The 26475-nt window shown below is 48.0% G+C and overlaps 1 protein-coding gene across 1 annotated transcript in view; it reads left to right on the top strand.

Moving 5' to 3' along the window:
• Positions 1–26475, top strand: part of GALNT2 (polypeptide N-acetylgalactosaminyltransferase 2) — a 184097-nt gene that overhangs the window by 84021 nt on the left and 73601 nt on the right. The window contains exon 2 of the mRNA XM_082854726.1: positions 14491–14584. Within this exon, the coding sequence (XP_082710852.1) occupies positions 14491–14584 (94 nt within the window). The remainder of the gene's footprint in view (positions 1–14490; positions 14585–26475) is intronic.

The raw sequence follows: 26475 nt of genomic DNA, 5'->3' as shown, positions 1-26475 counted from the left end.
TAGCACTTCACGTGTGATGAGAACGTCTGGTCTGAATTGGGCTCTTGCCTGATCATGTCCTGTTCACCCCGGGCAGATTCCTTGCCCTTGACTGGTCCTCATTACATCTTAATTCCCGTTCCTGTTACTTCTTTTACTTCTGTTTCTGGGAAGCTCAGAGTGAGAATTCAGATTTGCTTCCTCCTTCCCTCAATCCTGATGTTCCGTTTCTTTTGTGTTTCTATTTAGATCTTTTGGTTTAAGCTACCCAGTCCCTTTTGGAAGAATCTGAGCCTTTTGGTGAGGCTCCCTAGCGGAATTTCTTTAAAAACAGATCCTGGCGCTCCCAGTTCATGGGCTTTGCCATTGGGATGCAGGATTACGTGCTGTTGCGTAGGCCTGGGTGCACATGAATGAGAGGGAGTTTGCATGTTGTGCTTGATTTCACTCAAGTCGACTCTGCGGTTTCACACCCATGTAAGGCCCGCCAGCCTTCTAATGAGTTCTTCCGGCACGTCATTCATCTGGTCCAACACATCCTCAAGGTGGTAACATCTACTGTGTTCAAAGTGTTTCACATTTACTTTCCTTAATCCTCTCAAAATCTAGCATTCTGGGTAATGCTACTGAGAATTCGAAAGATTGATAATTTATACATTCCTGGAACCCAGATTTGAATCTCGTTCTTTCTAGTTTCAAAGCCAATGGACACGTGAATCTTTGGGCTGCAGAGAGTAAATTAACAGGTAAACTGGCTCTTTGAAACGCAACATTTAAAAACACCTGTGTCAGAAGAGGTGGTTCAATTCTCAGACTTTAATTAACATGCATGAGCAGTGAGAGGCAAGCACCGCGTAGAACAGACTCCGTGGGGTTGGCATATCTTGGTGATTCCTGAAAGCTACAGACTCTGGGTCTGCAGTGGATAGAAGTCTCACGACTGCTCTTTGTAACTGTGGGATCTTGAGTAATTTGGGTGATTGTTTTGTGGTTTACTTTGCTCTGCCCTAAAATGGAGTGCCTTAACCTTCCAAGGCCGTGGTGTGGGACATGGCTTACTTTTTTTTTTTTTTTTTGTGGTACGCGGGCCTCTCACTGCTGTGGCCTCTCCCGTTGCGGAGCACAGGCTCCGGACGCGCAGGCCCAGCGGCCATGGCTCACGGGCCCAGCCGCTCCGCTGCATGTGGGATCCTCCCGGACTGGGGCACGAACCTGTGTCCCCTGCATCGGCAGGCGGACTCCCAACCACTGCGCCACCAGGGAAGCCCCATGGCTTCCTTTTTATTGAGAACCTACTACGTGTCACACTCGGCTAGCATCCTCCGCACACCCTGTCTCACTTAATTCTTGCAGCGTCATCATGGGTAGCCGTCATGATTCCTACTGCTCTGAGCTCCAGCGCAGGAATCAGAATTGGTCTGTGAACCCTGAGTTCCATGCAGCAAATCACCTCTACCCCATTTCTCCTTGTGATTAAACAAGATAAAGTGTGTGGGCAGGAAAAGCAACCTTGGAAAACAAATATTAGTATAAGATGATAATTTTCTGAAATTGAATAAAAGAAGAGGGAGGGTAGGCTGCCCCCATTTACTGTCTGACCAGCCGGGCACATCAGGCCGCGGAACTGGGCTTAGTTATTCTAACTTCCGGGGGGCCAACAGTCCGCCCAGAGCTGGCCTGGCCTTGTGGACGGAGCATGGACACTGGGCCGGTCAGACCGGGGTGTGACCCTGTTGCGCTCACTACCCGTTTGTTATGTGCTCTTGATTCAGTCTCTTTGGTTCTCAATTTTCTTGTCTTTTAAATGGAGACGTTAATACTGCCCCTCAAGGATGCCATGAAGAGTGACTGAAATATGTGCACGCAGCTGCCCTAGGGCCCCTGCTCCCAGGGAGTGCTCAGTGAATGTCAGGTCTGTGGAGACGGCATCACTGCCATTGTGATCCGCCCCCCTGCGTTCTCTGTCGAGTTAGGGACGGGCCTGGTAGGACAATGGGCTTTGGTCTCTGCACGTAATCACCAGGGAACTTGTGGGAAGGTCTAGCTGCCCCTTAGTTTAATAGGTCAGTGCCAGCCGTGGCCACAAGCACGCAAGATCAGTTCGGTCTTTCGTTGTCCAGTTTCTTGGAAAAAAATGCTCAGTAGGGAAAGGGTTGGACACAAAGAGCTGGGCCCTTCAACAGGGCTGTCGGGGCAGAGTCCAGCAGTCCCTGCCTGGACAGCAGCCCTCTCTGGGCCTGTCTCCAATTCCAGGGCAGGGGAGACCTCCGCGGGTTCTAGAACAGTGCCTCGACCTCACACCTTAAAAGCAGGGCCAGGCTCACACCTGTTTCTAGACCTTGGGCAGCTGTTGTAGCCTCAGGACATACGTGAGCCTGACGCCTTAATGATATGAAATAGTGTGTAGGTTTGAAATTCCAACCTAAACATGCCTGTGTTAAAATTTATTATTCATGAAGGTAATTTAAAAATATGATGGAAAGTTTGAGAAGTGGAAGCCAACACTCATCCTTCTCCACTCTCAACACAACCATTTTTATTTTAGTGCATTTCCTTCCAGGCTAATCTATATGGATAACCTTGTTTTTATAGTTTGTTTTATTGTGTACTTAAAATTTTATCTCCTGCTTTTCCATTTAATGTATTATATGCATTTTGCATATGGTTGAGTGGTCTTTATAATTCTTAATGGTTGCATAATATTCTTTTGAGGGGCTGTACCGTAATTTAACTCACCTCCTATTGGTGAATGTTTTAAGTTTCTTCTTTTTTTCTTTTATAAACAATGCTGCAACATCCATGCATAAAATCTGTTTCTTATTTTGGGTTAGTTCATGAGGATAAATTCACAGAAATGACGTTTCTCAGCTTAAAAGTTACGGGTCTTTCTAGTTCTTGGTATGTGGTGTCAGATTGCTTTCCAGTCAAGTTCAACTAATTTACATTCTATCCTTTTGCTTTTTTTTTTTTTAAGATGTTGGGAGTAGGAGTTTTAGTAATTTATTTATTTATTTTTGCTGTGTTGGGTCTTCGTTTCAGTGCAAGGGCTTTCTCTAGTTGTGGCAAGCAGGGGACACTCTTCATCGCGGTGCACGAGCCTCTCTTGTTGCAGAGCACAGGCTCCAGACGCGCAGGCTCAGTAGTTGTGGCTCACGCGCCTAGTTGCTCCGTGGCATGTGGGATCTTCCCAGACCAGGGCTCGAACCCGTGTCCCCTGCATTAGCAGGCAGATTCTCAACCACTGCGCCACGAGGGAAACCCTGCTTTTTTTTTAAAAAAAAACATCTTTATTGGAGTATAATTGCTTTACAGTGGTGTGTTAGTTTCTGCTGTATAACAAAGTGGATCAGCTATACATATACATATGTTCCCATATCTCTTCCCTCTTGCGTCTCCCTCCCACCCTCCCTATCCCACCCCTCTAGGTGGTCACAAAGCACCGAGCTGATCTCCCTGTGCCATGAGGCTGCTTCCCACTAGCTATCTATTTTACGTTTGGTAGTGTATATATGCCCATGCCACTCTCTCACTTCGTCCCAGCTTACCCTTCATAACCTTTTGCTTTTAAATAAGGGAGTGAGACATCTGTAGCCCATGTTGTAATAGCACATACTTGGAATCGTGTGGAAAATGCCCCCGGGCAGAGAATGGACATGTAAATAAGTGTGCCAGAGGTAAAGAATCCAGCAGCCTGTCCCTGACTGGGACCGTGCACCTTGTCCCAGGGCGGAACAAAAGAGGGAGGGGCTTCTGTGCAAACAGCACCCCTGGAACCTGCTGGCGGCCAGTGCCCAGCGGGGCTGGCTTTCCTTCTCATGGCGGCAGGTCTCTCCACACGGAGTCCTGCTCTCGTTAGGGGCTGGTCACTCACGTTAGGAGCTGCATGTGAACGGTCCACCTGGCTTCTGTAATCTGATCTAAACAACCTTGGAGGAAAAGGGCTTGGCACTGTAGAAAAACCAGGGTTTTGGAACAGGCTCAAGTGGAATCCAGGCTCCGGTGGTACCGCCTCAACCCCCTTTCCCAGGTGTCACTTCTCTGTGAAATGGGCTAATGGTGCATGAGTGTTCAGTTTGCACAAATCCATCGTGAAAGAGGAATTTGTAATTAATAAAGACCTTATGAGAAAAATAGATTTAGGACAACCCTTCTGGAGTGTGTGGGTAATATTCACCTGGCAAGTAGCCGTTGAACTCTAAATCAAGAGAATGTTGATGAGAACATGTAAATTTTAAATTAATAACAATGCTGAACAGTTCCCATTTACTGTTGCTCATGTGCTAGAAATTTCAGAAAATCTCTCCCTGCCATCTCACTGAGATGCTCATGAGTTTATTTCCTTGGTTGCGGTGACATGCATCTTTCAAGATGTACCTCTTACGTGGTGTTTCTGGTACTCTAGGCACATCACTAATTCCCTTTAAAAAAACGCACGTGGTCACCTTCATTTTACCTGCTGACGTGAATTATCACAGATCCTTCAAACACCACCTCCTTCCGCCTTCAGGCTGCCGGGCCTTGCCTGGCCTTGGCCTTGGCCGTGGGCTGGGCCCTCTGCCCTCCCCTCTCCCGGGGCGGCTCTGGGAAAGCTGCCTCCCTCCCCTACTGCACCACGTCTTCCCTTTTCCTGACGCCAGGTCTCTGTGATTCTGGTTGTCTCGGAAGAGAGGTGGATCGACATCCACATTCTGCTTGAACTGAGACTGTTCCCCCAGTACCGGCTGCGTGCACCGTGGTGGGCGGTTACCTGCTCCTGTGCGTTGGGTGTCGCTGGGTGATAGGCCTTCCCGCTCATGCTTGGTCAGCTGTTCCTGGGCCACACTTCTAGGAATTTATGATTCTGTGAGGATTTGCGATTAGAGAAGGGGAAAAACACTTAGTTACAAATTTTCCATCTCATTTGTAACCCTGGGCCCCCTTGGAGCCTTCGCATCTCATTCTAGGACCCACTTATCCCCTGGAGCCACTCTTCAGAAGACTCAGGATCTGGTGCCCATGGAGGGTCTAGTCTCACCCATCCCTCCCCGGAGCCAGTTCTGACTCAGGTGTTTACCGAGCTGAGCAGGGCAGGGACCTGTGGGATGAGGACCCGAGGCCCCAGTGGAGGGGACGTAGTGCGAGCTGGCGGCACCTACTGGTGACAGGGCGGCGTTGCAGCCGGTTCTGCGAGCCCGCATACACCTGGGAGCCCAAGCAAGTGGGGAAGCAGCTTTGCCAGAGCATCGAAGCCGCCAGGCCGGGCGTGGAGGGGGTCCTGGAGGAGATGAGAATGCGGGGAGTGGGGTGGCGTGGGCGTGGCTTCTGGAGGTGGAAGGGAGGACGTGGTGGTGCAGGGCCGCCGAGGAAGCGCTTGCCTCTCCCTGCAGCTCTGCTCAGCGCCTGGCCAGGCGGCTACATTGCTAACCTCTCTCCTGCCACTTTTTTCCTCATCTATTGGGAATTACTGTTTTTCAATATTAAAAAACAATTGACTTTTACATAAGTCATGGGGGAAAGAATTTTCTAAAATACATTGGGGGTTTTTTTGGTTTTTTTTTTTGTAAAAAGACATTTTCTAGTCAAGTTTGCTGCAATTCATCATCTGCCTCTAGTAAGAGGACCTGCTTCAGCTAATGTTGAGAATCCCAGAACATGAGGGGCAGCAGTTAAGAAGGGGCTTTGTCCAAGACTCCTAACAGGAGAAGCCGTTTCTCTGTTTACAGGAAGAAAGAGGTGGGATGAGAGCCCGTGATAAAGGAGGAGGCCATAAATGTCAGACGCTTAGCCCAGCTGTGGCCTCTCCTTTGTCATCTGCTTTGGGACCCGGAGCGGTCTTGCATCGTAAACTCTTGGGAGGAATAAGGAATGTTAATAGCCCTCCTTGTATTCCCCACCTGCCCACCCCGCAGGGCCACCTGCCGCTCTGCCGGGAGCACAGGCGTTAGGATTGATGGATTGCTCTTGAAAAGGGATTGTGGCGTGAAATAGGTTGCCCCTGGGTGTGTGTCTCATTGCAAAATTGGCTTTAAAATCAGGAAATGCTGACCCACACCTTAGTTCCCTGAAGGGAGAGGGCTTAAAATTGCCATTAAAAATGGAGACACCCTGGAAATACATGGTTGATAGGTGTTGGCTCTGGAGTGTTTAATATGATTATTCTCCTTTTACGTAAATAAGATCTACGGGCACACTTCATCTTTAGAGCTGTTTTGGATTTACAGAAGAAAATGGGAACACAGTGCAGCGTTCCTATGCACCCCTAACCAGTTTCGCTCACTATTAAAGAACCAGTGTCGGTAATGTTATTATTAACTACGGTTCTCACTTTATTCTCATTTCCCGAGTCTCTCCCTAATGTCCTTTCTCTGCTCCAACACCTGTCCGGGCAGCACATTTCGTTTGGTTGTCGCATGTCTTCGGGCTCCTCTGGGCTGTGCGGTCTCCCGCCTCCCTTGTTTTGGTGGCCTTGACAGTCCTGAGGAGGCCTGGCCGGGGATTTTGTAGAATATCCCTCATCTGGGGTTTGTCTGATGCTCTGCCCGGAGGCTGGGAAGCAGCGGGCGGCGGCAGGCCCAGGCTCGGGAGCCTGGCCTTGCCATCTGGCTGCCTGGCTCGCGGGCCACGCAGGCCCTGATTCTTTAACCCCCAGCCCGTTGAATGTCGCCTGAGTAAGGGTTGGGACTCTGGCAGGAGCTTGCTGTTGGAAGCTCACCTGAGCTGTTCCCGCTCCTGCAGCCTGTTCTACCAGCTCTGCCCGAAGTGATGAGACAGGATGGGCTGGGCCAGGACTCACTGCCACCCACACAGTGTTCAGAAGCGGTGGGGTGCCTGGGCCCAGCACTACCCCTTCCTCTTCCAGTGACGACCAGCAGGGAAGAGGACATTCTTCCTCTTACACCAAGTCACCGTTCCAGCAGGTCTCTTACTTAGAAGCAGCAACCACGCTCTGACTTTATAAATGCAGAGATGTGGGTGTTTGCGGACTGCAGGCTCCGGGTGTTAGGAGACGCCTAGCCTAGCTGAGGGGCCTCCCCAGGCGTTCCGGCCTTCTTTCCTCAGGACCCTTTCCCAGTGAGTTAAAACTACCTTTGTCACTTTGTCAGTGAGTTACATGCCCTAGGAAGAAAGCAGAGGTTTAGATGCTGTCACCTTGTATCAGAGCCTTCCTCACCCTCTGGAGAGAAGACCTCGGGATTGGTCCCCACCCTGACCAGTTAGAAACAAGGATGAGCCTCTGTGGTTCCCCTGTGGTCATTTCAGAGGGAGAATGCTGGGCGGGGAGGGTCTAGGTCTTCAGCCGGAAACTAAATCCACTCTTGAAAATGTGCTTTCAAGCAAACCCCTTAACTAGTTTTCAGTGTCTTAGCTTGGCAGCGCGCTCTTAAGAAGTGGGCTGTGGAAATAGAAATTCTCGCATCTTTTTAACACATCTGGCAACGTGGCTTTCTTTCCCCAACCTGGCATGTTGCTGTACAGATTGGTCATGGTGGTGGTAATCACTGAACAGTCATCAAATAACGGTGAAAAGTAGACAGTTTGTGAGAAAGGAATCAAGTAGTCATTCAGATGGTATTTTTGATAACTTGATCTGCCTCTGAGCATACGGTCTAGTCAACTGAAGGAATTTGACGGTGACAACATGTATTTCCGTAAGCAGAGGGTGAAAGCAACCTGTTTGTTTTCTTTTTTCCTCCCCAGCGGATGTTTTTACCTTTGCTAACAAAGCGTTAGGCATTTAAACTTAATGAAGGCATCCTTTGATGGTTTAGCTGTATACATTTGTTCTTTGTTATCTGGTTTTCCATGTGTAGGCACGTTTATTTTGGTGGTGGTTCGTAATTCAAACACATTACCATAGGGGGAATAGTCTTTATATCGGGCGGTGGGTAAGGGGGCAGCGTGAGGTGCAGTGACACTTTTACCGCACAGACGTGCACACGCGAATCGCCGTCGGGGTGCAGTCGTGTTCCGTCTGCCTGCGGGATACTTTGGCCCCATTGCTGCCATTGTCAAGTCTTACGGCGTCGGTGAACGTGGTGGTTTTAGAATCTGTGCACCTCCTCTCGCCAGGGGGTCTAGGCCCCTCCTCTTGGGTGCAGGCTGGACAGGACTGGTGACGCGCCTCTCATGGATGACGCGGAGCTGCGACCACGTGTGGTTTCCAGGATCGGGCCTGGGGTCCTCCTCTCTCCCTCGACTCCGCCTCCCCTGCCCCTCTTCCCCTCCCAGGTCACTTACTGGGGGAGGCCAGTGGCTGTGGGTGAGTTCTTGGTGAAGAACTGGGCCTCCAGTCAGCAGCCCTGGAAGGACCCATCCTGGAAGCATCCCTGGGCCCCGTCGGACCTTCAGATGGCAGCGGCCGCAGCTGACTCATGGGCTCACCAGAGACCGTGGGCCGGATCCAGCCAGTTTCTTGACCCTCTGAAGCTGTGCGAGATACTAAGTGCTTTCTGTTTTAAGTTACTCAGTTTTGAGGGCGTTGGTTTGGCAGCAGGTGGGAACACAAGAAGTCACCTGGCCCTTGTGGTTCTCTCCTCATCTGTGACATGAGGGTTGGCCTAGTGCCCTTAACAAGTTGACAGCTGTCTGCCGAGCCTCAGGGGCAGCCCTGCCAGCCGGCTGTGCCCGCCCCTCCCACGGCGGCCTCCCCGCCTCTGTCCCAGCCGCTTCCCTCTTGGCCCTGGCTCGCCCACTGCCGGGACTGGAACTTTGTCTCTGGCAAAAACCAAGTGCACGGTTTATTTATTTCCTCTTTTTTTTTGGCTGCGTTGGGTCTTCGTTGCTGCGCACGGGCTTTCTCTAGTTGCGGCGAGTGGGGGCTACTCTTCTGTTGGCGGTGCACGGGCTCAGCAGTTGTGGCTCGCGGGCTTCAGTAGTTGTGGCTCGCGGGCTTCAGTAGCTGTGGCACGCGGCCTCAGTAGCTGTGGCACATGGGCTTCAATAGTTGTGGCTTATGGGCTCTAGAGCACAGGCTCAGTAGTTGTGGCACTCGGGCTCAGTAGTTGTGGCTCACGGGCTCTAGAGCACAGGCTCAGTAGTTGTGGCACACGGGCTTAGTTGCTCCATGGCATGTGGGATCTTCCCAGAATGGGACTCGAACCTGTGTCCCCTGCATTGGCAGGCGGATTCTTAACCACTGCGCCACCAGGGAAGTCCCTTTTTCCTTTTATTTTGAAACAGAGACAGGATCACATTGGGAATAGAGTGGAGAAAACCATTTTAATAACTAAACCTATATTTACACTTAATTTTCATAACTGTTCAAGAAACCAACCTATCGGATTTACTGTTTCTGAAAATAACGTCATTTTGTTAAAAGTCGTTGCTGCTTTACCTACTTAGAAATAGGATGGATTTTGTCGGCCGAACCCTTTACTTATGGTAGATAAATAGACGTTCCTCAGTCGTTTATTTTCATTTGGTCTCACTCATGGCCTGATTTAATTCCTCTTGTGCTTCAGGTAATAGACTGTTTCTGTTGTATGCATCTGTAAGAATAATGCATGCCTTGGGCTCTTGGACTGAAAACTAATCAAATTCAAATATCTAATAACTACCAGCTAGGTAAGTTAGTGAGTAGAGGGAATTAGCGTTTGCAGTATCTGGCCCAAATGCCATCTAACAAGGAAGAGAGGGTCTCAGTGCGCTAGTCGAGGCTCTCTGGGTCTTTCCGGAGGCTGCATGTGGATGTAGCAGCCAAGGCTGTAAAGTCGAGTAGGCGGGCAGCGGAGTCGTCTCAGTCTGGTCGGTAGAGAATCCTAGTTCTTGGGTTACATTTCCTGACAGAATTCAGTTTTCAGTGAGAACCAGCGAGCCTTCCCTGGTCTGCATTTGTCTGCAGCATCTTCTGTGTGTGGGTGAGTCATTACGTATTCATAGTATCAGCATCCCTTTGAGGGCGGGAGAAGCAAAGCAGAGATGGGTCTGCATCCTGGGAAATAATAGCAGGCTTACGGATCAGATCACAGGCTTTGAATTCTCTGCAACTTTTGACCCAACATCAAACCACGTCATTACTCCTCTAATCCCAGCAGTTTATGGTTGTCACTAAAAAGAGGACCTGTCTGTCCCTGAGTCTCTGAACACGGAGAAAACCAGCAGCTCAGTTGTGGCGCGTCCCGGATACCAGCAGGTACTGGGCGAGAGAGCCTCTCCCTGTGTTTGTATTCGGTGCATTTGTAAACGGAGCCTCCGCTGGTGTAAATTAGTCTTATAACGTATGCAAATGTGTGGGAGGGGGATGGTTATAATGAAAAGCTTCCACTGCGAAGTGAGCAAAGCCAGTTAAACCAATCTGAGTAAACAGGATGAGGGTTTTCTTCAGCTGCATGTATTATTGAGCAGTTACCCTAAGACCACCGCCACGCTTTTGTGGGTACAAAAGAAATGTGCCCGAGCCCCTACCTTGAAAGGACACCTGCAGTGCTTCTAGATACCGACCCTTAGCGGATTACAAGTAGCATGAGTGATCAAGTGCTCCTGCGAGGGGCTGCTCCCTGGGACTCCGAGGGGACCTCCAGGCACTTAGCCCCCGTCCCTGCCTTCGAGAAGATAGGCCACTTGCTCAGCCCCCCAGGGTCACCGGCAGAGCCGTGGCCAGAACCCGAGGCTCTGGCTCCCAGGCCGGGGCTCGTCCCAGCGTGCCGTGGGTCCTACTTGTCCCTGAAATGCTGGCCTCTCCTGCCACCCTGGACCCTGTCCTCACTCGGGTCACCCCCGCCACCCCCCACTCCGGGCCATTCCAGAGCTCCAGTCACCGGTCCCCATCTCTTTTCCGCCTCTTGGTATCTCGCGGTAACCCCAGCATTTCTAGAACAGACCGGTCTTCACTTCCTGGCGCCACCCATCCCCCACCCAAACGACTTCCCCCGTTTCTTGTGGGTGACTGTCACCCCCTGCCAGCTGTGCCGCCCCGCCCTGGCTGCCTCGCCCTTCGGGCCTCCCGGCCCCTCTCCTGTCCCCTCCATCACCCCCTCACCACGACCAGAGTGACGTTTCCAGAACACGACTCTCAAGTCTCTGAGTGTCTCGCCTCTCCTCCCTGTCGTTCTGTTTCCTTGTTTCTTTTTTTTTTTTTTTTGCGGTACGCGGGCCTCTCACTGTTGCGGCCTCTCCCGTTGCGGAGCACAGGCTCCGGACGCGCAGGCCCAGCGGCCATGGCTCACGGGCCCAGCTGCTCCGCGGCATGTGGGATCTTCCCGGACCAGGGCACGAACCCGCGTCCCCTGAATTGGCAGGCGGACTCTCAACCACTGCGCCACCAGGGAAGCCCTCCTTGTTTCTCTTGTGGGGTCCGGCCCGGACTCTCTGCTGAGGGGCGGTGACACGGGCACGGGCCATGCTGTCCCACGGGGGTGTCCCCTGGGCCCTCGGCCCTTCCCTGACGTCCGGCAGAGGCGCAGGGCAGTGACGCGCAGAGCAGGCATGACAGGCGGGTGGCAGGCGGTCGTGCGGGCCCCGTCTCAGCCGGTGGATCAGGTGGGCCGGCCCGAACTAGAGGAATTTAGAGTGACCTGACGTGTTTTGACTGGCACTGTTTTCCTCTACTTTGGGCTGCCTTGGTGCTGGAGGGGAACTGTATTCTCCGAGGGCGGGGCACTGGGATGATAGAGACCCTGGAGGCCCCGGCACTAAATTTCCTGCAGCTCATCTCTAACCTCACTGTGTGTTCTGTGTGACTCCGTGTTTGGTGCACCAGCTTCCTCAGCTGTAGAATGGGGCAGTACTAGCGCCTTAAGGAGGATGAACTTGTGGGCAGGGTCTAGAATGGGGCTGGGCACCTAGGAAGTGCCCTGTATTAGCGGCAGAGGTGTTCCCCCTCCTCCCCCTGCGCCTCCCTCCTCCCCTCCCCCTCCCCTCCTCCCCTTCCCTCCCCCTCCCCTTCCTTCCCTCTGCCCCCTCCCCTCCCCTCCCTCCTTCCCCTCCCCCTCCCTCCTCCCCTCCCCCCTCCTCCCCTCCTCCTCCCTCCTCTTCCTCCCCTCATCTCCCCTCCTCCTCCTCTCCCTCCTCCCGTCATTCTCCTCCTCCCCTCCCCTTCCTCCCCTCCGCCCCCTTCCCCTCCCCTCCTCCTCCTCTCCCTCCTCCCCCCTCCCCCCTCCCCCTCCCCTCCCCTCCTCTCCTCTCATCCTCCTCCTCCCCCTCCTACTCTGGGAATTGGCAGTGAACATGGTGATTTGCACTATTTGACTTGGAGTCCAGAACAAAACAGTCCTTTGTGGATGACTCCCTAGAAACGTATTCTTGGATTTTTCTGACATTGTGAGAATCTCGCTCTTGTAACTTGGTTCAAACTGAGCCCTGGGCTGCCATTCCCATCCTGATTTATAAAGGGCCAACTCGAGCTGCTCGCCCACTGTGTAACCTGGACAATTTGCGTAACCCCTCTGATCTTCTATGCCCCCATTGTAAGATAGGAATTATAAAATGGCAGGCTTGTTGCCGGGATGAAAAAGTATCTTTGTACAGTGCCTGGTGCATAGTAGGCATTCATAAATAGCGCATAGCATCATGTCGCCCACTGGGACCTTGCGGTGCCCTCGTTATATAGCAGGTCCTCATCCTCGCCTTAGTTCTATGGTGGGCTCAATTCATTGTCCCGGGGAGTGTGGGGGGGAGGGGAGACAGGTTAGGGTGTGTTACATATGGACCAGTCAATCTTGTTTGTGGGAAGAGGGAGACATTTATTTTCTAAGAAAACATTGATGATTGACTTACAGATGCTGATTTGGTGAATATTACAGTGCGGTGGCCACACCAGCAATGTTCACTTTTTTTTTTCATTCACTTTCGATTTTATTCGAGTACAAGGTTAAATGGTGTGATCCATTTGCCAGTGTGTGTAGTAGGCCAGATGCCTGAGGGAAAAAGTTGTTAGCCACAAAATGTTACAAGCAAGCTGCAAAATAAAAATTAATAAGCTTAATTAGAAGTCTACCCAGTGTGACTCTGCTAACTTCGTTACTTGCTGGATTTAGTGTTCGCACGTTTCTTTATGTCGTGAAGGCAGAGAGTAGGTCAGATTCTCTCACTCCATTGCAGGTGCCAGGATTGCCTGGAAATCTTTGCCAATAGTAAATTGAAAGTTTATTTATAACCAAGTCATCTCAAAAGCCAAATTACAATACAAAACATTTTTTTCGCAGCCAAAAGTATTTAAATTGGGAGGGATACAGATGCATTTCAATACATTTGTTACAGTGTGGGCTAGGATCTTCAAAAGTCAGAGCACCTGGGCCCCTTGAAAGCCTGAGAAGGCCTTGTGACAGGTTGCCGGGGTGGGCTAGGACCACCCAGGTGCAGGGCATTGCTGACCTGCGCACTGTGTCTACAGGGAGTCATCCTCCCAGTGCCCCCGCCCATCATCCCCATGGTGGCCTTGAGGGGATAAAGCAGCTTCACTTCACCTCAGAAGCAACTGAAGGAAAAGCTGGCCTCCAGAGGAGGAGACTGAGGCCCTTTGTCTTTAATTACTCTACTTTTTGAGTAAAAATGCAGATTATTGGGAGAGCAAGTTGCCTTTGGGAAAAAGATGTCTGATTTGGCCTAGCCCCTGAGAATTAACGCTTCCTGCAGATCTCGCTTCACGTCTTAAGAGCCCAAATGCCCCCAGCGGTCACGCAGCCCATGCTGGTTGGAGGAATGTTAGTGCAACAGACCTGAGCAGAACTGGTTGGGTCTCCCCTGAGGGAGGGGACCTAAGGCCGCCAACATCCTAATAGCATCTGCTGGGGAAATGGCCAGTTGACAGGGCTTGGCCCACCATAGTCTGTGTGGGAAAATTACTAGCCGTGGGGTATTTCTTATCTGGGTTATATACAGAAACCTTTCTTATTGTATTCGCAGAAATCAGATCCCAAGTGGTTGAAAAACATACTTAGCTCTGTGGTCATGGGGTTGTTTGATTAATGTTGATAGATTAAATTGTTCGTGCGGATGAGTTGAATAAATTCTACCAGAGTCTCTCTTCTTCTGGTTTTACGTTAAGCCCTTAGTTTGCAGCTCTTTTCCACTGGCAGCCCTTCTAGAGGAGCGGAGGAAAAGCTCCGCCATCCTTTGCCCTTCCTCCGCTGTTGTTCAGTGGGATGAAAGGAATCATTTAACAACCTCTGAGCAGGGCTCAGTGGCCCTTAGGGAGACTCTCTGATCCTAAGGTGCCCTTAAGCCATGGAAGACGTCTGGAGAGCTACCCTTATTTTAATGGCTTTGATTTAACCACTATTGAATTCTCTTATTTAATCCAGTTTCCCTATCTCCCTTCCCCACCCTCCCAGATCCTCAAAGCCCAGGGAGTTTCCAGAGTATTTCTTTCCATAGATAAGTGATACACGTAGACAATGGAGAGAGAAACACAGGTCCTTCCTTGGAAAGTTCACGCCAAGAACTTGGACAGAGTCACTTCTGTCCTTGGGTCTCCACCACTGAGCAGGTCTGGGGTGCAGTCCTCCGGATGGGAGGACTCATTGTTTATTGACCTGATGAATGAAGGTGGGCTCCAGGAACCTGTCGACTCATTTGGTGTCTTTGCTCCCCCAGGAGGACTGGAATGACATTGACCCAATTAAAAAGAAAGACCTTCATCACAGCAACGGGGATGAGAAAGCACAGAGCATGGAGACCCTCCCTCCAGGTACTGCAGCAGCTCCCAGGGCCAGGCCAGCCTTGGGCTGCTGGTGGGTGGTGGGGGGACCTGTCTTGCCCACTAACTGTGAATGAGCTGAATGTGGCATCTGGAGTGTATCGCCTGTGGGGTAGGGAATGCACTTCCTCGGGCAGCTGGAGACACTGCCCTAGAGCAATGTTTTGCTGTCTTCCCTCAGGCCTTTAGTGGGTGGTGAAATGAGTTTACTGGGAAGTGACAAGAATTTCTTGGAAGAAAAAATATCAGTAGAATAAACTAAAAACTACAGGATGGGATGTATTGGTTCACAGATTTTTGTTTTTTTAACAGACTTTATGTTTTTAGAGCAGTTTTAGGTTTGCAGCAAAATTGAGCAGAAAGTACATAGGTTTCCATAGACCCCCCCACCCCACCCCCACCCCCGCACAGACTCCGCCACGATCAGCATCCCCCACGAGATGGGACATTTGTTATAATCAGTGAACCAACACTGATGCATCGTCATCACCCCAGCGTCCATAGTTTACGTTAGGACTCACTCATGGTGTTGTATATTCAGTGACATGAATTCACCACTGCGGTATCCTACAGAGTAGTTTCACTGACCTAAAAATCCTTTGTGCTCTGCCTATTATCCCTTCTTCCCCCAATCCCTGGCAACCACCGATCCTTTTACTGTCTCCCTGGTTTTTGCCTTTTCCAAAATGTCACATAGTTGGAATCAGATCAGACGTAGCCTTTTCAGACTGGCTTCTTCCACTTAGTAACATGCATTGAGCGTTAATCTATGTCTTTTCACGGCTTGGTAGCACTTTTGTTTTTATCGCTGAATTGTATTCTGTTGTCTGGATATATCACAATTTATTTATCCATTCACCTCCAGAGGACATCTTGGTTGCTTCCAAGTTTTGGCAGTTATGAATAAAGCTGCTGTAAACATCTGTGTGCAGTTATCTTGTGTGGACCTAAGTTTTCAATTCATTTGGGTAAATTCAAGGAGTGCCACTGCTGGATCATATGGTAGGAATACATTTATGTTTATAAGAAATCGCCAAACTATCTTCCAAAGCAGCTGCACCATTGTGCGCTCCCACCAGCAATGAATTAGAGTTCGTTTTGCTGCACACCCTCACCAGCAATTGGTGTTGTCACGGTTTTTTTTTTTTTATTGTGGCCCTTCTGATAGTTTGGAAGTGGTAGCTTATTGATGTTTTAATTTGCAATTCCCTAATCTGTAGAACTTTGTGGAAGTGTCCGTTCAGGTCTTCTGCCCACATTTTAATCAGGTCGCTCCTTTTCTTATTGTTGACTTTTAAGAGTTCTTTGAGTATTTTGGATAATAGTCCTTTATTAGATGTGTGATTGCAAATATTTTCCCTCAGTCTGTGGCCTGTCTTCTTATTCTCTTGACAGTGTCCTTCCCAGAGCAGAAAGTTTTAATTTAATGAAGTTTAGCTTTATGAGTTCTTTCGTAGATTATACCTTCGATGTATCTAAAAAGTCATCGCTATACCCAAGGTTTACCTAGATTTTTTTCCTATGTTGTCTTCTAGGAGTTTTATCATTTTGTGTTTCATATTTATGTCTGTGATCCATTTGGTTGTAAGGTCTGTATCTAGATTTTTTTTTTTTCTTGCATGTGGGTATCCAGTTGTTCCAGTATTATTGTTGAAAAGGCCATGGTTGTTTCATTGTGTTGCCGTTGCTCCTTTGTCAAAAGTCAGTTGACTGTATTTATGTGGGTCTATTTCTGGGCTCTGTTTTCTCTTCCATAGACTTATTTGTCTGTTCTTTCCCCAGTACTATGTTGTCTTGATTACTTTAGATTTATATTTGGTCTTGAAGTTGTTGAGTAATGTCAGTCCTCCAACCTTGTTCTTTCCCTTCAGTATTGTGTTGGCTTTTCTGGGTTTTTTTTGTTTGGCTGTTTGTTTTGCCTTTTCATGTAAACTTTGGAATTAGTTTGTTGATATCCATAGAATATAGCTTGCTGAGATTTTGATTTTGATTGTGTTGAATCTACAGATGAAGTTAGTAAGAACTGACCTTGACAATATTGAGTCTTCCTATCCATGAACATGGAATATCTCTCCATTTATTTAGTTCTTTTTAAATTGTTTCATCGGAGTTTTATGGTTTTGGTCATATACATTTTGTGCCAATTTTGTTAGACTTGTACCAAAGTATTTTGATTTGGGGAATGCTAATGTAAATGGTATTGTGCTTTTAATTTTAAATTCCACTTGTTCATTCTTCATATATAGGAAAGCAATTGACTTTTGTATAACTTGTACCCTCCAATTATAACAAGCATTGCTATAATTACTTATCGATTCCAGGAATATTTTTGTTTGTTGATTCTTTCAGATTTTCTACCTAGACAGTCATGTCAAGTTTTGTCTCTTCCTTCACAATCTATATTATACCTTTCGTTCCCTTTTCTTGTCTTACTGCATTAGCTAGGACTTCTAGTATGATGTTGAAAAGGAGAGATGAGGGAGGACATCCTTGCCTTGTTCTGATCTTAGCAGGAAAGCTTTTAGTTTCTCACCATTAAATATGGTGTTAGCTGAAGGGGTATTTTTAGAGGCTCTTTATCAAGTTGAGGATGTTTCCCCTCTATTCCTAGTTTGCTGAGAGTTTTTATTCATAAATGAGTGTTGAATTTTGTCAGATGCTTTTTCTGCATCTATTAATATGATCATGTGACTTTCCTTCTTTAACTTCTTAATGTGGTAGATTACATTAATTAATTTTCATATTGAACCAGACTTTCATACCTGGGATAAATCCTACTTGGTCATGGTGTACAGTCCTTTTCCATTGTTGGATTCAATTTTCCAGTATTTTCTTGAGGATTTTTACATCTATATTCACAAGAGGTGTTGGTTTATAGTTTTCTTTTCTTGTCTGGTTTTGTTATTAGGGTAATGCTGGCCTAATAGGATAAGGTAGGAAGTGTTCCCTCTGCTTCTATCTTCTGGAAGAGATTGTAGAGAATTAGTATAATTTCTTCCTTAAGTGTTTGGTAGGATTCACCAAGGAACTCAGCTGGGCCTGGTGCTGTTTGTTTGTGGAGGTTAATAATTGTTGATTCAATTTTAAAAATAAATATAGCCCTGTTGAAATTGTCTGTTTTTTCCTGTCCTAGTTATGGAGATGTGTTTCAAGAAATTGGTCCATTCATCTAGGTTATCAACTTTGCAGGCGTAGAGGTGTTCATAGTATTCCTTTGTTCTCCTTTTAATGTCCATGGCATCTGTATTGATGTCCCCTCTTTCATTTCTGATATTCTAACTTGTGTCTTCTATCTTTTTCTCATAGTTAGCCTGGCTAGAGACTTATTGATTTTATTAATCTTTTCAAAGAACCAGTTTTCAGGGTTTTTTCCTATTTCTTAGATTTGCAATTTTTATTATTTATTTTCTTTTGTTTACTTAGGGTTTATTCTGCTCTTCTTTTTCTAGTTTTCTGAGGTAGAAGCTTAGATGATTGATTTCAAGTCTTTCTTCTTTTCCATATTGTATTCAGTGCTGTCAGTTTCCTGCCAATCACTGATTTCACTACATTACACAAATTTTGATAAGTTGTATTTTCATTCTTATTTGGTTCAAAATATTTTTAATTTCTTTAAGATTTGTTCTTAACCTGTGCATTCTTTATAAGTATGTTGTTGAATGTCTGAGTAATTTGAGGTTTTCCAATATTGATTTTTAGTTCCACTGTGCTCTTAAAGCAGATATTATATGATTTGTGTTCTTTTAAATGTGTTCAGGTGTGTTTTATGGCCCAGGATGTGGTCTGTCTTGGTGACTGTTCCATGTGAGCTTGGAAGAATGTATTCTGCTGTTGGATGAAGTAGTCTATAGATGTCAGTTATATCACCAGTTGGATGATGGTGTTGTTGAGTTCACCTGTGTCCTTACTGATTTTCTGCCTGCTGGATCTGTCCCTTCCTGAGAGAGAAGTCTCCAGCTATGATAGTGGTTTCATCTGTTCTGCCTTGCAGGTTTCTAAGTTTTTATCTCATGTGTTTTAATGCTCTTGTTAGGCACATACACATTAAAGATTGTTATGTCATCTTGGCAAACTGACCTGTTTGTCATAACGTATTGCCCTCCTTTATTCCTGGTAACTTTCCTTGTTGTGAAGTTTGTTCTGTCTGAAGCTAATATAGCTCCTTCTGCCATCTTTTGATTACTATTAGAATGGTATCTCTTTGCCATCCCTTTACTTTTCATCTATGTGTGTCTTTATATTTAAAGTGGGTTTCTTGTAGACAGCGTGTAGTTAGTTGGGTCTTGTTTTTTGACCCATTCTGACAACCTCTGTCTTTTAATTGGTGTATTTAGACCATTGACAATGTAAAGTGATTATTAATATAGTTGTATTAATGTCTACCATATTTGTTATTCTTTTCTATTCCTTGCCCTTGTTCTATGTTCTTTTTTCTTCCACTCTTTTTCTGCCTTTTATAATTTTTTTTTTGCGGTACGTGGGCCTCTCACTGCTGTGGCCTCTCCCGTTGCGGAGTACAGGCTCCGGACGCATAGGCTTAGTGGCCATGGCTCACGGGCCCAGCCGCTCCGCGGCATGTGGGATCTTCCCGGACCAGGGCACGAACCCGTGTCCCCTACATCGGCAGGCGGACTCCCAACCACTGCGCCACCAGGGAAGCCCTAAATTTTTTTTTAATATAAATTTTATTTACTTATTTATGGCTGCATTGGGTCCTCGTTGCTGCACGTGGGCTTCCTCTAGTTGCGGCGAGTGGGAGCTACTCTTCATCGTGGTGCCTGGGCTTCTCATTGCGGTGGCTTCTCTTGTTGAGGAGCACAGGCTTGTGGGCTTCAGTAGTTGTGGCTCATGGGCTCTAGTGCACACACTCAGTCGTTGTGGCACCCGGGCTTAGTTGTTCTGCGGCACGTGGGATCTTCCTGGACCAGGGATCAAACCCATGTCCCCTGCATTGGCAGGCAGATTCTTAACCACTGCGCCACCAGGGAAGTCCCTGCCTTTGGTAGTTTTAATTGAACATTTTATATGATTCCATTTTCTCCCTTTTTTACCTTTTTTTTTTTTTTTACAGCTAATCCAAGTCTAACTTCAGACAACACTGTCCTGCTTCACAGTTAGCACAAGTGTATTACAGCAAAATATTATGAATCTCTCCCTCCCATTCTTTGTATCATTGCTGTCATTCATTCCATATGCCATTCATATATATAAACATGTATAAGCATACAGAATCAAATACACAGTTGCTATTATTATTTTGAGCAAACTGTTATCTGTTAGATCAATTAAGAATAAGAAAAATGGGACTTCCCTGGTGGCACAGTGGTTAAGAATCCGCCTGCCAATGCAGGGAACACGGGTTCGAGCCCTGGTCCGGGAAGATCCCACTTGCTGTGGAGCAACTAAGGCTGTGTGCCACAACTACTGAAGCCTGCGCGCCTAGAGCTTGTGCTCTGCAACAAGAGAAGCCACCACAATGAGAAGCCCGTGCACCGCAATGAAGAGTAGCCCCCGCTCGCCACAGCTAGAGAAAGCCTGCACGCAGCAACAAAGACCCAACGCAGCCAAAGATAAATAAATAAAATAAATTTATTTAAAAAAATAAGAAAAATTACAAATGTAATTTTACTTTCACTTATTCCTTCTCTGATTCTCTTCCTTTCTTTATGGAGAGCTGCATTTCTGACCTAAATCAGTTTCCTCTCTGAAGAGCCTCTTTTAACGTTTCTTGCGAGGCAGATCTACTGGCAACAGATTCCCTCAATTTTTAGAAAGTCCTTATTTCTCCTTCACTCTTAAAGATTAATTTCACAGGGTCCAGAATTCTAGGTTGATGAATTTTTCTCTCAACCCTTGAGTTATTTCATTGCATTCTCTTCTTGCTTGCATTGTTTATGAGGAGTTGGATGTAATTCATACCTTTGTTTCTCTAAAGCGGTATTTTTCCCCTCTGTCTTCTTTCAAGATTTTTTTTTCTTTATCATTAATTTTCTACAGTTTGAATATGCTGTGCCTGGGTGTAGTTTTTTTCGTATTTATCCTGCATGGTGTTCTCTGAGCTTCCTGGATCTGTGGTTTCGTGTCTGACATTAACTTGAGGAAATTCTCAGTTATTATCACTGCAAATATTTCTATTCCTTTCTCTCTTCTCCTGGTATTCCCATTACACATGTTTCACCTTTTGTAGTTGTCCCACAGTTCTTAAGTATTCTGTTTTGTTTTGTTTTGGGCTTTTTTTCAGTCTTTAATCTTTGCTTTTTATTTGGACAGTTTCTATTGTCATAGCCTCAAGCCATGAGGTTCTCACATCAGCCATGGCCAGTCTCCCAATGAGCCCCTCAAACTCATTCTTCATTTCTGTTAGTGTTTTTAACCTCTAGCATTTTTTTATAATCCTTCCTTATAATTTTCATCTCTTTGCTTACAGTATTCGTTTGTCCTTCCATATTGTCTACTTTTTTCATTATAGCTCTTAACGTAGTAATCATAGTTGCTTTAAATTCCTGGTCTGATAATTCCAACATCCTGCCATATCTGAGTCTGCTTTTGGTGCTGGCTTGTCTCTTCACACTATGCCTTTTAGTGTGCCTTGGAATTTTTTTCTTAGGAACACAGGTACGATGTCCTAGGTAAAAAGAACCCCAGTAACCAGGCCTCTGGTGATGTGCTGATAAGGTGTCGGGGAGGGCAGGCGTGCTGTCCTTATGTGGCAGGTGTCAGTCTCCTAGTGAGCCTGCACCCCAGGTGTCAGCTTCACAACCGCTTCTCAGCTGTCCTGCCGCTCAGGTGGGACAGGATGGTTAGAGTCCCCCGGAGCTGGGCATTCCCCTTCCTCCGGGTTGATTAGCTCTCTCGAGGGCTGGCTTTGTTAACAACGGAGTGCTTCCGCTATTTCAGAACGGCTCCTTCCCCCCGCCACTGGATGCCTGAAGGGGTGAAAGTCACGGAACTGTGGGGTCCCTGGGCCTCCCCCGCCGGAGTTCTTACCCGTCAGGCTCGCCCACAGTGAGCCTCCGGTGGTTCATTCTGCTGCTCGGGTCCCTCCCCGGCTCTGCCTCCTGCAGAACTTGCTGCCCTGGAAATTTTGACCCTCTGTATTCACCTGCTGGTCTCCCCAGTTCTGGGAGCAGCGGTTTGCCCTGTGAGCTCACTTCTCCGAGGGATCTACGAGGACTTGACTTTTCAGCCTGTTCAGCTTTTTAGTTGTTGGAATGGAGTGATGACGTCCAGACTCTTTACATGCAGGACTGGAACCAGGAAGTTAGTTCATGAAATTTTGCTTTGATGGTGACAGAGAATTTGATTGTTAGCGTTTCTTTTTGGGGAGGGACGGCGTCAGCCCAGGGAGTCCAGACCCTCCTGTGTTACACCCTCCACATGTCCCAGCTGCACTAGACTTGGGGGCATGTGTGTACGTTAGATGTCTCCATTAGGTCTGCCGCCTCCTTCCCCCCCGACTCCGAAGCCCCGAGCCACAGTCCCTTCCTGTGTGATAGGCATTACCCGTGCAGTGGAGAGCGTATCTGCATGGAAGAGTTAGCTCTTAAGCGTTTCTTTATTATAATAATAGGATGTACTTCTGCTGTGTGGATTAATGAGAGATTTCCTGTGGGTTGTCTCCTATCAGCAAAGCCAAGTGTTCTCTTGAATTTTAAGGCATATGTGGGGAGTGGGGGAGAAGTCATGTTCAGGGCATGTCCTAGACGTGACCACTTAGAGTCAGACCCCATAGTTAAAATCAATGTGGCATTGACCCGGGCTTTCATGTCCTTAACTGTTACACAGTTGATTTCCCTATCTTTAAAGGCATAGGAATGTACTGGTTTTCCTCTTTTTTTTTTTTGCGGTACGCGGGCATCTCACTGTTGTGGCCTCTCCCGCTGCGGAGCACAGGCTCCGGACGCGCAGGCTCAGCGGCCATGGCTCACGGGCCTAGCCGGTCCACAGCATGTGGGATCTTCCTGGACCGGGGCATGAACCCATGTCCCCTGCAGCGGCAGGTGGACTCTCAACCACTGCGCCACCAGGGGAGCCCCTGGTTTTCCTCTTTTTTACGTTATTACTAATAACCTTTGATGAATGCACCATGTCCTTTTATTTTGCCTTTGAAGGACTTTATCTTCTTTTTTTTGTTGAAACCTTTTTTCTTACTCAGCCATCATACACATGATTTTTTTTCCTTTAGAAACTATTTTGTTGTGGTTAAGAAATACATTTTCCCCAAGAATCCTGGGCACAGCCAGAATTCTGTGGTCTGCAAGGAACCATGGTCACAGCACTTTCCACTCTGTGAGTAGGCTGTTCAGGAACTCAGCGGTTTCCTGTGTTCTAGGTGTTGGGTATCTGGTATGTGTAGATGGATGGATGGGAGGAGGTAGCACTCAGTCCAGCGTGGGCAGGAAATCCACTGGCAGATGGAGAGCCTGATGTAAGAGCGCAGTAACGCCCCCAGGCAATGGCCTCCAACCTTTTTTAACCACTCACCCTATGAGTGAAAAGCATTTGCTCCACATTACAGGTCCAGGGTGGAGGATGTGCCCTTAGATTCCGTGATTATTGTTTCTAACTCAGCATCATGTTTTCTAGCCTGAACCATTGAATTTTTTTTTCAATGCTGATTTTTAAAGTGTTGTTTCAAATAGAGTATTTATTTGTCAGTTTTTTATTTTTGAAAATCTATCTGATGGAGGTGAGTTTTATCTTTTTTTTCCTGGGTGCAGAAAAATGCTCTTGGATCTGAAAATCAGTTTCTCCTCGTAGTTCTCCCTCCTGTATCCTCTCCTCTTGTCTCCGCAGCATCTCTGATCTGACTGGTGAGACCAGTTGGCAGGGTAGTGGTGACGCAGAAGGACCGGTGAAGGAACAGGCCAGCCGGCGGTTGAAGGGCCGAGGTCTGGCTTTGAGGACGGCTGTGGGTGGAGGGAGCCAGGGAGCTCCCATCCTTAGAAGACGTGGCCTTTGAGAGCAGATTTTCCTCTGGCCTTTATGAAACCTCAGGGTCATTCTCGTCATGTTCATTGGGAACCTCGTGTGAGGGGGTGAGCCTGAGAGAGCAGGTAGGGAGAGCGTTGAGGAAGGAGACTCGTGATTAGGTTTGGGGTCTCCAGGAGGTCCCTTCCGTCCTTGGCTCGTCTTCACCGCGCCCCTCTCCCACCCGCTGCTGCTTCATCACCCATGACAGTTGATGTCTCAAAACAGAAATTGCTCACGTTCATGTAAAGGTGAATGAAATGGGAATGGCGAAGTGTGGAACAGGTCTTCAGTCCCGGCTGTGAGTTGCCTCTGATGCTCACCACACTTAACTCTTCTGCTTCCCAGCTGTTGGAAGAGAGGCGAGGTGAGCCACCCGTGTGTGTATGCAGCCCGTATGATAAACTTGACTGGAACCAGTGATGTTTCAGATTAGTTAGAAGACCTTGAATACAATTGGCCAGAATTTCCACTGTACATTTTCTCAAACAGGTTTTCCAATACTAACGCTGCAGGGTTGTGGGCGGGGTGGTGCTCCCCTGACCTCTCGCCCTTCTTGTTACCAAGTGCAAGCTCCCTCTGCTCGCCAGTGAATCAGAGACAAGGTACTGAGGTAGAGAACAGACAAGGGGGGAGGGGATGAGGAAGTAAAGTAAAAGGCCATCAAAAGGCCATCGATCTTGCAGAACGTCTCCTGGAATGGCCAGCCTCCGAGAGGGGATGTGTTAGTTTCTTTTTCCTTGCAGCCATCCACTGGTGGACAGGGTTCCCTGAGGCAGGCCATTGTGTATGATTATAATAACAAAAGCAACAAAAAGCAGAGGTTAAAGTCAAAGAAACAGATAATGCGGAGTCCCGTTTAGCTCTTCCCTGTTACTTTCTGAGAGGTTTTGTGGGTTGCAGCATTGTGCTTTTTAAAAATTATGGTAAAATATATATAACATAAAATTTACCATTTTAACCATTTTCAAGTGCACAGTTCAGTGGCATTAAGTGCGTTCACCTTGTCTTGCAACCATCACCGTCATCCCTCTCCGGAACTTTCTCATCTTCCCAAACTGAGACTCTGTCGCCACTCCCTGTTCCCCTCCCCAGCCCCTGGCCCACCATCTACTTCCCCGCTCTCCTCCAGGCACCTTGCATACAGGAGAGTCACGCGGTATTTGTTCTCCTGTGACTGGCTTCTTTCCATTGGTGCAGCGTCCTCAGGGTTCCTCCGTGTGGTAGGTAGCGTGTGTCAGTGTCTCCTTCCTTCTCAAGGTTGGACACTCTTCCGTTTCGCCCCTGCACCTGGACACTGTGAGCGCATCCTCCTGGGTAGCACGTGCGACGCCCGGGGGCGGCAGGGCAGCTAACACCACACAGCTCCTGCGGCCCGGGCCTGAGGCCCTGGGGTCTGCACAGTGTCCTTGCCAGGAAAAGAAGTACCTCTGAGTATCCCGAGAGAAACATCTCAAAAGCAAGCAGTGGGCTTCCCTGGTGGCGCAGTGGTTAAGAATCCACCTGTCAATGCTGGGGACATGGGTTCGAGCCCTGGTCCAGGCAGATCCCACATGCTGCGGAGCAACTAAGCCCATGCACCACAATTACGGAGCCTGCGCTCTAGAGCCCGCCAGCCACAACTACTGAAGCCTGTGTGCCTACAGCCCGCGAGCCACAACTGCTGAGCCTGCATGCCACAACTACCAAAGCCCACGGACCTAGAGCCCACGCTCCTCAACAAGAAGCTACCCCAATGAGAAGCGCGTGCACCACGATGAAGAGTAGTCCCCACGCGCCACAACTAGAGAAAGCCCACGCGCAGCCACGAAGACCCAACGCAGCCAAAAAAATAAATTAACAACAACAACAAAAGCAAGCAGTATTCACACATAATTCGATCACCTCTAAATAACCACTCTTCTTCTCCCACTGCGGTTCCTCCGGCCTCGTCCTGAGCGTGCATCTGGGTGCACTCAGCCCCGTGTCCGAGGTGAGCTGTCTCTGCAGCCTCTCGGTGCACCGGCCCCAGCACCGGAGGCCTCGAGTCCTAGACACCATCTCTGAGTCAGCTCCTGGGCCTTTGGGCCCCTCTGTCCGCTCGTCCATGTTATCCCGCCTTCAAAGTTCAGTTTTCTCATGGATTCTTAGAAAAAAATATCCAAGTCGTCTACTAGATGGGTAACATTGCCAAAGACCTTGGGCATAACTGGGAAGTCTACCCACACATGCCCCTCTCTCCCTCAGTATCACCTCGGGGTTCTCCCCAAGTCTCGTGGAGCGCCCCCTCCACCTTCCTCCTGAGGCAGCGTGGCAAGGGCTGCAGGCAGCCCCTACCAGCTGCTTACATCGAGATTCTTACAGCTAAGATACCACACTGTTCTTTACCTGTTTCTTCTTAGGGTAATATGGCATTAACACCTTTTCATGTCCTTAAATATCTCCTACATTTAAAAAAAAATTTTGTTTATTTATTTATTTATGGCTGTGTTGGGTCTTCGCTTCTGTGTGAGGGCTTTCTCTAGTTGTGGCAAGCGGGAGCCACTCTTCATCGCGGTGCGCGGGCCTCTCACTATCGTGGCCTCTCTTGTTGCAGAGCACAGGCTCCAGACGTCCAGGCTCAGTAATTGTGGCTCACGGGCCCAGTTGCTCCGCGGCACGTGGGATTTTCCCAGACCAGGGCTCGAACCCATGTCCCCTGCATCAGCAGGCAGATTCTCAACCACTGCGCCACCAGGGAAGCCCTTTCCTACATTTTGAATGACAGCAATGTATCCATTACTATAAACTTATGGAACTTTTCCTATAGTATAGGACACATGCAGGGTTTCCAGCCAGTATCTTTATATGTAAGCCTTATAAATCTTTGTGTATCCCTAATTATTTCCTTGAAACAAATTCCTAAAAGTGAAATTGCAGGGTCAATGGCAACA

This window comes from Leucopleurus acutus (assembly GCF_964270905.1).
Source record: "Leucopleurus acutus genome assembly, chromosome: 14".
Lineage (NCBI taxonomy): Eukaryota > Metazoa > Chordata > Mammalia > Artiodactyla > Delphinidae > Leucopleurus > Leucopleurus acutus.
The sequence above is the reverse complement of the archived record's forward strand: the minus strand, read 5'-3'. Positions and strand labels throughout refer to the sequence as shown.